This window comes from Triticum dicoccoides, chromosome 6B, assembly GCF_002162155.2.
Source record: "Triticum dicoccoides isolate Atlit2015 ecotype Zavitan chromosome 6B, WEW_v2.0, whole genome shotgun sequence".
Lineage (NCBI taxonomy): Eukaryota > Viridiplantae > Streptophyta > Magnoliopsida > Poales > Poaceae > Triticum > Triticum dicoccoides.
Genome location: NC_041391.1, coordinates 24,463,730 through 24,472,905, shown reverse-complemented (window position 1 = coordinate 24,472,905; position 9,176 = coordinate 24,463,730). Strand labels below are relative to the sequence as shown.

At 49.1% G+C, this 9,176-nt stretch overlaps 1 protein-coding gene across 2 annotated transcripts in view; it reads right to left on the bottom strand.

Moving 5' to 3' along the window:
* LOC119323765 (wall-associated receptor kinase 5-like) overlaps positions 1–8,859 on the bottom strand; it is a 25,137-nt gene extending 16,278 nt beyond the window's left edge. Inside the window, exons 1-3 of one of the 2 annotated variants that reach the window (XM_037597472.1) lie at positions 8,420–8,859; positions 7,895–8,068; positions 7,289–7,792 (exon numbers count right to left, since the gene is read on the bottom strand). In XM_037597472.1, the coding sequence (XP_037453369.1) occupies positions 7,289–7,792; positions 7,895–8,068; positions 8,420–8,798 (1,057 nt within the window). In that variant the 5' untranslated portion in view covers positions 8,799–8,859. Of the gene's footprint in view, positions 1–7,288; positions 7,793–7,894; positions 8,101–8,419 lie in introns of both variants that reach the window. The other variant, XM_037597473.1, reaches the window with a different exon arrangement.
* Between the last annotated feature and the right edge of the window lie 317 nt (positions 8,860–9,176).

The window sequence follows — 9,176 nt, the reverse complement described above, 5'->3', positions numbered from 1 at the left end:
AATCTGATGCCGATGCCACTCCCGAATGGCACCCCAGGCCAAAGCCCCTGGCCGGATCGTAAGTATCCGAAGACACCATATATACGTCTGATTACATGCCTTGTGATTCTAACACATCAATTCTCCATATTGCAGCCCGGCCCGCGATCTCCCCCAACGATCATCGCCGTCTGGGGGCTCGCTAGGGCCAAACGAGATGGAGAGCGAATCGCTTCGGCAGGCTTCTCCACCCACCGCTACAGACAACGCCGAAGTGTTGTCCCAAAGAATCTCTCTGAATCACAGGGAGGTGCGGGAGGCTGTGAAGGTGGCAACGGAGGGTAAAACTTCCGTTGCCAAACAGAGGGGAAAATCGACCCCCATAGAGACCGGTGACGGGGGCCATGATCAATTCGGCCCCAAACCAAATACTATTCTGGAAACCCAGATGGCTCCATAATCGAGTGAACAGCCTCCTTCAAGAGAAGGGGGCGCGCCATCTCCACCGGCGTCCTCCATCAATCCAGAGGAGCCAGATACTCTAGTGGAAGCGCTTTAGAATGCTTCCATTGTGGAGGAACACCGTACCCTTATGGGTACAGTTGTTGAAAAGGTTCGGTCCGCCAAAAGCGGATTGAATGAAGCCTATACCAGCCTTTTAGCATGCTTTGAGGTATGTGACATAATTTATTTGCAAAAGGATTGCCTGTATATAGATAGTAGCCCCTGAGACTCTGTTCGGCGTTCATAAAGAAAGGCCGAACAGAGGATCGAATCAAGCCTCATAGGTGCTAACATATATGTTTCTTTTAATGAACAGGCTTCAATGCGAGCGGCAACCTCACATACCGCCAAAGTGTTCGAACTAAGGCGGAAGTTTGAGGAAAGGAAAGGTATGTAATACCAAAACATATCTGAAATGATATGAGTGTCGAACTGTTATCTAAATAAACTTTATGCTTATAGGTGATGCGTTTGAGGTCGAAGCCCTCAAGAGCGCTTTGGCCGAGGCCAGGAAGGAGGCGGATGAGGAGCGAGCCTCCCGCCGAAGACATGAAGAAAGGTTGGAGGAAGTCCAACAAGAGCTCAAAGAGGTTGTAAGCAAGTGTGAGACCTTGGAGCGCAAGGTTTCGGATCAAGACTCCGAACTGGGTATGGTGCTCCAAAGTGCAAGGGAGTCCAGGGCTGAAGCCCAAGGCGCCCGTCGGGAGATCCAAGAGGCAAAACAGATCACGGTGGGTAAGGCCTTTAATATGCAGAGCAGATTTGTAGGGAAAAAGTATACATTATTGACCCGCATTTGGAATTCTTCAGGAGCGTTTGCGAATCTTTCCCGAAGTATTGCTGATGCTGCGGATTTCTTCTGAGCTGAAGACGGGAGCTCAACAGAGAAGTTGTTCTGATTGCAATATCTTGGGCCAGAGCGTCCAGGGCCCCTCAGTGATCAGCTGAAGCAGTTGATCGAACTGCATAGGATGGCCGAACTGGCCATGAAGGATGTCATAATCTATCTTTGGCTGGACGAACCCATACCCAACAGTTATTTTGGGCTTGTAAAGCGGTTGGTCGATGCCTGCCCGCGGCTTCATGCTATAAAGCGGTCCGCTTATGTCGAGGGTGCCCGGATGGCCTTCACCCGCGTCAAAGTGCAGTGGGCGAAGATGAATGACACCAATCTTGCAACCGAGGGACCGCCCGCAGGCAAGGAGTATTGTACGCCGGAGCGATATTTCAACAACGTCCTGGAAGGGTCCCGCATTGTAGAGAGCCAATGCTCGAAGGACATCATTTTTGAATGAATGTATCTGTGCTGCCCAAACTTTGTATTTCATGAAAACAAGTCATTTGTATAATGTGTTTATTGTTTCATCGTAAATTATATCCCCTCCTGTGCGGGCATTTATTTAAACTGAGAGTTGGCCAGTCATCGGCTTCAACCCCTCACGTAGATAGTACGGGGGTGTTTGGGACAACACAAAAACACACTTGACCCAGTGACCTGGTCCTTGAAGGAGGTGTTAGTGCGGCGAACCAGGCGATCAGACTATGTGGCTTTATTACTCTCACTTAGCAATAGGAGTTTGACTATAGGATTTTAGGCGCAGCCCCTGGTATTTGTTCGATAGTCCGAACATGGGTGCTGTAAACGCTTGTCCCGAGAGACCGGTTCATCGCCTAAAGCGAAGAAAATCGCAAGAGATTTTTAAGTAGTTGCTGAATAGCTGACCAGCTCTCGCCTCATCACGACAGTCAGTTTTCGGTTTTCTCTACTGAGGTGTTTATCCGGATGAGCCGGAAACACAATCCCAGTAGTTCTCCCTTTACTACCTTAGCCGATTCAGCAGAACGTAAGGTAGCAAGCACAGGAGCCGGGCAACCCAACTATTGACCTAAGACATGATTCAGAGCCGATGCATATAATGCTATACTCGGGACGCCGAACTGTACTTATGTAAAGTGTTCGGACTTTATTCTATTTGAAGAAGTGTATGCGACTGAATGAAGCCCCTGGCGATTTAAGTCAAGCCGAGATGTACATGACATGACAATCAGACCAAAAAAAGGGAAGGAGTATAGATTAAGAGATAAGCCAGTAGCAAATAGCCTGGGCGAAAAACTGCTTTCATTATAGTCTGATTGATACGTCAAAACATACTTAAACAGATAATGCTATAAGCATCAAGGCTATTTTACACGTCAAACACAAGGGAAATCTGCGTACAGGTAAAAAAGGGAAGAGGCGATCTTTAAGGATCCTTTTAGATACTCCATCGTACACCCGCCCTTCTCGTCTCCTTGGTAAGTGATCTTTTTAGAGGATCAGTGACTGGGTTGTCATAAAGAGCCCTTGACACCATCAAAAAGTGATATAGGTTTTAAAGAACCTAAAAAAAGAAAACCAAAAATAAAGAGAAAAAGTGTAAAAAAGTCTAGGTAGGGTCGAGCCGTGTGGACTTTATCTTTGATATGCCTCCGTCTTTGCCCATGGTATCTGAAGTGCATAATTATGTGCACGCGGTACATATGCCGCAGCTATGTTGGGGCTAAGACAGAGGCCGAATTGCTAACGAGCTCCAGACGAGCTGGGCTGTTATTTTACACGATAGTCCGGACTCGTTTAACAGAGTCCGGAGGCTTGACTGCCGAAGTGGAGTTTGGCTTGATAAGGCCGACCTGGACTACTGCTGCGAGAGCCGCGGTGTGTTCCTCGGTACGAAAGGAGCTATCCATGTTTCCATGGACTGTTATAACACCGCGTGGTCCTGGCATCTTGAGTTTTAGATAAGCATAGTGCGTGATAACCGCTACGGTGTGTGATAACCGCTACGGAAAGGGACGATGTCGAAGATCAAGTCCTCGCTTCGGAAGTTGTCTGGCGAACCGAAGACGACTTTCAATGTGATGGAGCCCGTGCAGCGGGCCTCTACACCAGGAATTACTCCTTTGAAGGTTGTTTTTGTGGGCTTGATTCTTGACGAATCAATACCCATTTTGTGGACTTTGTCTTGATAGAGCAGGTTAAGACTGCTGCCGCCGTCCATGAAGACCCTCGTTAGGTGGAATCCATCGATAATTTGGTCAAGGACCAACGCGGCTGAACCTCCATGACGGATACTGGTCGAATGGTCTCGGCGATCAAAAGTGATCGGGCATGCTGACCATGGGTTGAATTTTGGGGCGACTGGTTGTATTGCATAGACGACCCTTAACGCGCGCTTGCGCTCCCTCTTGGGGTTGTGAGTAACGTATATAATGTTCACCATTTTGACTTCGGGGGGAAATTTCTTCTGTCCCCATGTATTCGGTGGGCGAGGCTCTTCGTCTTCGTCCTCGCTGGGTGACCCTTTCCCCATATGCTTGGTGTTTGACTTACATGCCTGTTTGAAAATCCAACAACTTCTGCTGGTGTGGTTGGCAGGCTTATCAGGGGTGCCGAGAATCTGGCAAGGTCGATCAAGTATCCATTCCAGGCTAGATGAACTGGTTTTGTTTCTTTTGAATGGCTTCTTCCGCTGACCGGGTTTGGAGCCACTGAATCTGGCGTTAACCACCGTGTCTTCGGCATTTTCAGTATTGCTCCGACGCTTATTTTTTTTGCGCTGGGGCCTGCCGTTATTGTTACTGGCTTCAGAAGTGCCAGGGTAGCTGGTGCTGGTGCCGCTATGGGCTAGGCAGCTATCTTCATCTGCACAAAAGTGTGTCATGAGTGTTGGGAGGGCTGCCATGGACTTCGGCTTTTCTTGGCCGAGGTGTCAGGTGAGCCATTCATCGCAGATGATGTGCTTAAAGGCTGCTAGAGCTTCAGCATCCGGACAGTCAACAATTTGGTTCTTTTTAACTAAGAACCTAGTCCAGAATTTTCTGGCCAACTCTCCGGGTTGTTGGACTATGTGACTGAGGTCATCAGCGTCCGGAGGCCGGATATAAGTGCCTTGGAAGTTGTCTCTAAAGGCATCCTCCAGGTCTTCCCAGCTTCCAATAGAGTTTCCTGGGATACTGTTTAACCAGTGTCGAGCTGGTCCCTTAAGTTTTAGAGGGAGGTATTTGATGGCATGTAAATCATCACTGCAAGCCATGTGAATGTGGAGAAGAAAATCTTCAATCCATACTGTGGGGTCCGTTGTGCCATCGTATGATTCAATGTTCACGGGTTTAAACCCTTCTGAGAACTGATGCTCCATTACCTCATCGATGAAGCATAAGGGGTGCGCGGCGCCTTCGTATAGGGCAGCGTCGCGACGCAATTCGGATGGAGTCCAGCTGCAGTGATCGGCCCGGGGAAGGTTATGCTTGTCGCGCCAGGCCTGATGCCGTCTCCCCGTGCTGGAGCATGGCCCCTTGATCCATAATTATCTGGTCTGACCGGCTCTACTGTCCAGGTCTTGTTGTAAGTCGTAAGTGTATCCTGCAGCTGTTGTCTCTCTGCCTTTACAACGGGGTGGTGCAGGCTGGTGTTCGGCTTGAGTTGCCGGTCTTTCCCGACCACGCCGTGGACGATCAGGTCTGTCGCCGGCTTTACACTTTGGCGGTATAGGCTCCAGGGCCTCATCGTCAAATTGTGGTAGCAGCTTGCGCTTTGGGTAACTCTTGGTTGGGCGCTCGAGTCCGTATTCCTCGGCTGCTAGGACATCAATCCATCTGTCATTGAGCAGATCCTGATCAGCTTGAAGCTGCCGCTGCTTCTTTTTTGAGCTTCTTGCCGTGGCAATTAGCCGGCGCTTGAATCGCTCTTATTCGATGGGATCCTCTGGCACGATGAATTCTTTGTCGCTGAGGCTTTCGTCCTCTTCAGAGGTTGGTAGGTAATTACTGTCCTCCGAGGCCTCGTCCTCAATAGGCTCGTCGGGGTTGACTTGCCCGTCCTCCAAATCTTCCTGTTCAGATGTTTGTTCGATAGGGGCTTCCTGGTCTTCGGTGTTCTCCGGGGTATTATTGTCTCCAGTGTCGGTATTGCTGTCTTTTTCGCGAGGTGACTTCAAGCGGCGCCGCTGACGCCGGCGCTTTGGTGGTGCCTCGGAAGGCTTGTCCTCCTCTGGATCTTTCCCACCATCATCGTCATCCTCTTTGGGTGTGTCCACCATGTACACGTCATATGTGGAAGTAGCCTCCCAGCATCCAGTGACCGGTCGGTTCTGGGTTTGCTTGTCTCCGGCATCGTCACCAATATCGTCGATGTCTTCGGAGTCATAGTCGAGCATGTCGGTTAAGTCCTCGAAAGTGGCTATGAAGTGGGTGGTGGGTGGTACGTAATATTTCCCGCTCTCAGCCCCTGGTATGGGCCAGGCATAGTTCGGCAGGGATCTTTCTGTAATAGCGAGAGATCGGATAAGGTCCAGGGCCTCGTCTAGGAGCGAGGTCTGGACGGGGAAGCGAGGGTCCGGTGAGTTGGGCGGGGCAGAAATTCCCTGGCCGAACTCACATAACATGGACCTCGAGAGTTGGGAGCTAGTGTCTGGAGGCGAGTCTGGTTCCATAATGGTGAAGGGAGCCTGGTGCAACTCTGGACCTGCCGGTGAGGCGATCCCTTCCGGTCCTCCGGTTTCCGACTCTATGGCCATAGAGAGTCTGGTGGGCTCTAAACTCCCGTCTTCAGACCTGGTGATGCGCTCCAGATCTAAGGCCAGAGCGGTGTTTGGAGTCGCAAACCCTTCGAAGATCAAGTCTCCTCGGATATCAGCGACATGGTTCAGATTTCCAAAACTAGTCTAATGACTGGGGGCGTAGCTGCCGATCTGCTCCAGCTGGCCAATCGAGTTGGCCCGCGGTGCGATGTCGCCGAGTACGAAGATCTGGCCGGGGAGAAAAGTCTCCCTCAAGGCGGTATTGTTGTGGATGATTGATGGAGCCATCGATCCTTTTAGTGACGGCACAGTAGAACTCTCAATGAAAGCACCAATGTCGGTGTCAAAACCGGCAGATCTCGGGTAGGGTATCCCGAACTGTGTGTCTAAGGATCAAAGGTAACAGGAGGCAGGGACAAGATGTTTTACCCAGGTTCGGGCCCTCTTGATGGAGGTAATACCCTACTTCCTGCTTGATTGACTTTAATGAGTATATGGGTTACAACAGTTGATCTACCACGAGATCGTAATGGCTAAACCCAACATGTCTAGCCTGTATGTTTTTTATTTTAATCCTGCCTCTACGGACTAAATCATCCGGTTTATATAGACACCGGAGGGTCCTAGGGTTGTACAAGGTTGGTTTACAGAAAATGGAATGTGCATGATCCGAACGCCAAGCTTGCAATCCCCGCAAAGGAGAGTCCCATCTGGACACGGGGCAAGGTCTTCGATCTCACATCTCCACGGCCCATCAGTCCGGCCCATGACACATAGGCCAGCTCCCCGAGAACCCCGTAATCCAGGACTCCTAAGCATTCCTGCAGTACTGGCAAGGATGACCCACGGGAGCGGCTTGAGCGCTTACCCAGCCAAGGGATTCCCTGGGCGACTACCGCGTGCCTAAATCACCGTTGTTGCCTAAGTCACCATCAACGCTGTCACTCTAGAGAGAGGGGCGGTGCCTTTTGGTCAATCAACTGACCTGGTGGTCAAAACCAGGTGACGCGTCCAGTTTTAGTGAAAAGTCAAAATTGTGTCCACGTTGGTAGGAAACCACCTAAAATGGCACAAAGGACTAGATCTATCCACTTATCAGAGTTGAGGAACTTAGGTTTGCTGGTTCACAGTTGATGTTATACCTTCTAGACAGATCACAGATGAAAAATATACTTTTCTCATTTTCTAAATATTTGTAGGTGTGGGAGAAACATTTGCCTAATAAAGGGTGATGAGGAGGATCAGACCTGTGCAGCCAGCATTGACGTACGGATTTCCTTGAAAGCCTGACGAACATTTACAACGATATCCCATAAATATTTCTCCGTGGGTGACGTTTAGGCAATAGCTCTGGGAACTGCGACATGCATACTCAGTATCCTTTTGCATAGCTGTTTCACATGTTAAATTGGCAACCGCCCACTTTATAACAATGTTGTATTCCACAGAGAAATCAAATTGATCTTCCATAGGTGAGTCCACTCCATATCCATCTTCAGTCTGGATTAATATTGCCTCTTTTTCATTACTTCCGTTCACCATATTGCTAACAGTCAGAGTCCCATCTTCCACGGAGATACCGGTCACCTGATATTGTGCATCTTCTGAGACAGAGACTGTGAGATTGCCAGAGGTACAATTAAGATGAAATTTTTCGTTTGCAAAACATCCTTCTTCAAGCCCAAAGGGGAAGGGAATAGTAATGGGTCCACATGATGCAGGACAGTGTTCTTTGGGCTTTGGGTTATAATCTGCTCCACGGTACATAGACATAAAAAGTAAGAACAAGATGATGAAGGCTAAATAGAAGGGAATTTTAACTCATTATGGAGAAAATGTAGGGCCGGAAGTACCTTGCATGCATCCATCTAAAATGTAAGGGTTGCCTTGTCCATAACTAGAGCAGACACATTGGTAACCACCGGATGAGGAATTCCGACAACTGCTACCGTGGCTGCATGCATAGCTTTCGTTCTTCAGTTGTGCACCTTCACAGCTTTGTTGGTCCATGATGGCAACTCTAAGCACTGCGCCATCAATCATGCTATCATTTGTCCAACTAGAGAAAAGATCAAATGTATTATAACTGTAATAATCTGGATCACTTGAAACTAAAGCCATGATGCCAGGGTGCAACCAATCTGATTGTGTTGCAGTAGTATTAGTGCTGACAAGTTTTGCCCGAAAGGCTGCCAGGTCCCTCGGCAACTGGATGAGGCAGCAGCCTATTCCATTACAATGCCCTCCAGTTGGTGCCTTCTTGCCGGCACATCTACTCATACAAGAACCAACCATGTCTCCCGTACCATACTTGAACAAGGTGACGTCGAAATCACAACCAGCTATGAACAAAGTATTATAACTAGCGAGAGTAATACCTTTAGCAGGGGCCTCCCATGTCATGTTGTAGGTATTTGTACCTGGCCTTGTTGCAAGCTTGAAGATTATAGGGGTCAAAACTATGCCATAGCTGGAGTCGATGTTAGTGACCTGGACAGTGCTTTTGCCTAAAAAGAGCTTGGGATGCTTGGTTGAGTGGTTGCAGGTGAGATCGAAGCCTTGACGAAAGCAGCCGGACCCTATACCAAAGGGATAGGAGAAGTCAATGTCCCCGCACCTTGTGATGCAGTGAGCCAAGGAGCGATTAGATGGGATCTGCAGGATCCCTCCGGCGGGTCCAGACACTGCGGCCGATGCTTGTGGCCAAGCTGCCATGAACATCAGCACAAAAGAAATGGCGCTGAGTATCGTGCTCATCGTTGCGCTGCACCAGTAGGCTGGTCTGTCTTGTGTTGGTGTTGATGTTGGAGCTGGTGATGGGCTTCGGTTTTTGGTTTGGCGAAATTCGTAGACTGTATAAAGGCCACCCCAGCTAGGAGTCTTCTGTAGTGTCAATCAAAATATCAAACGTAGCTAGGAATTCCAGGGCCACTATTCCCATCAGATGTGATGGTCGTTGCTAACGCCAACATGACTCGGTCATGGCCACTACTTGCTGCTTGCTGATAGCCACATGAAAACGCAGATTTTTTTTTCTTTCCTTTTTCTTTTCATTCTTCATAGGGCGGTCGTGCATGCTTGCTTGCCGTGTGCGTGCTGCGATTGCTGCGTGCTAATATTCGAGCAATGTCAACA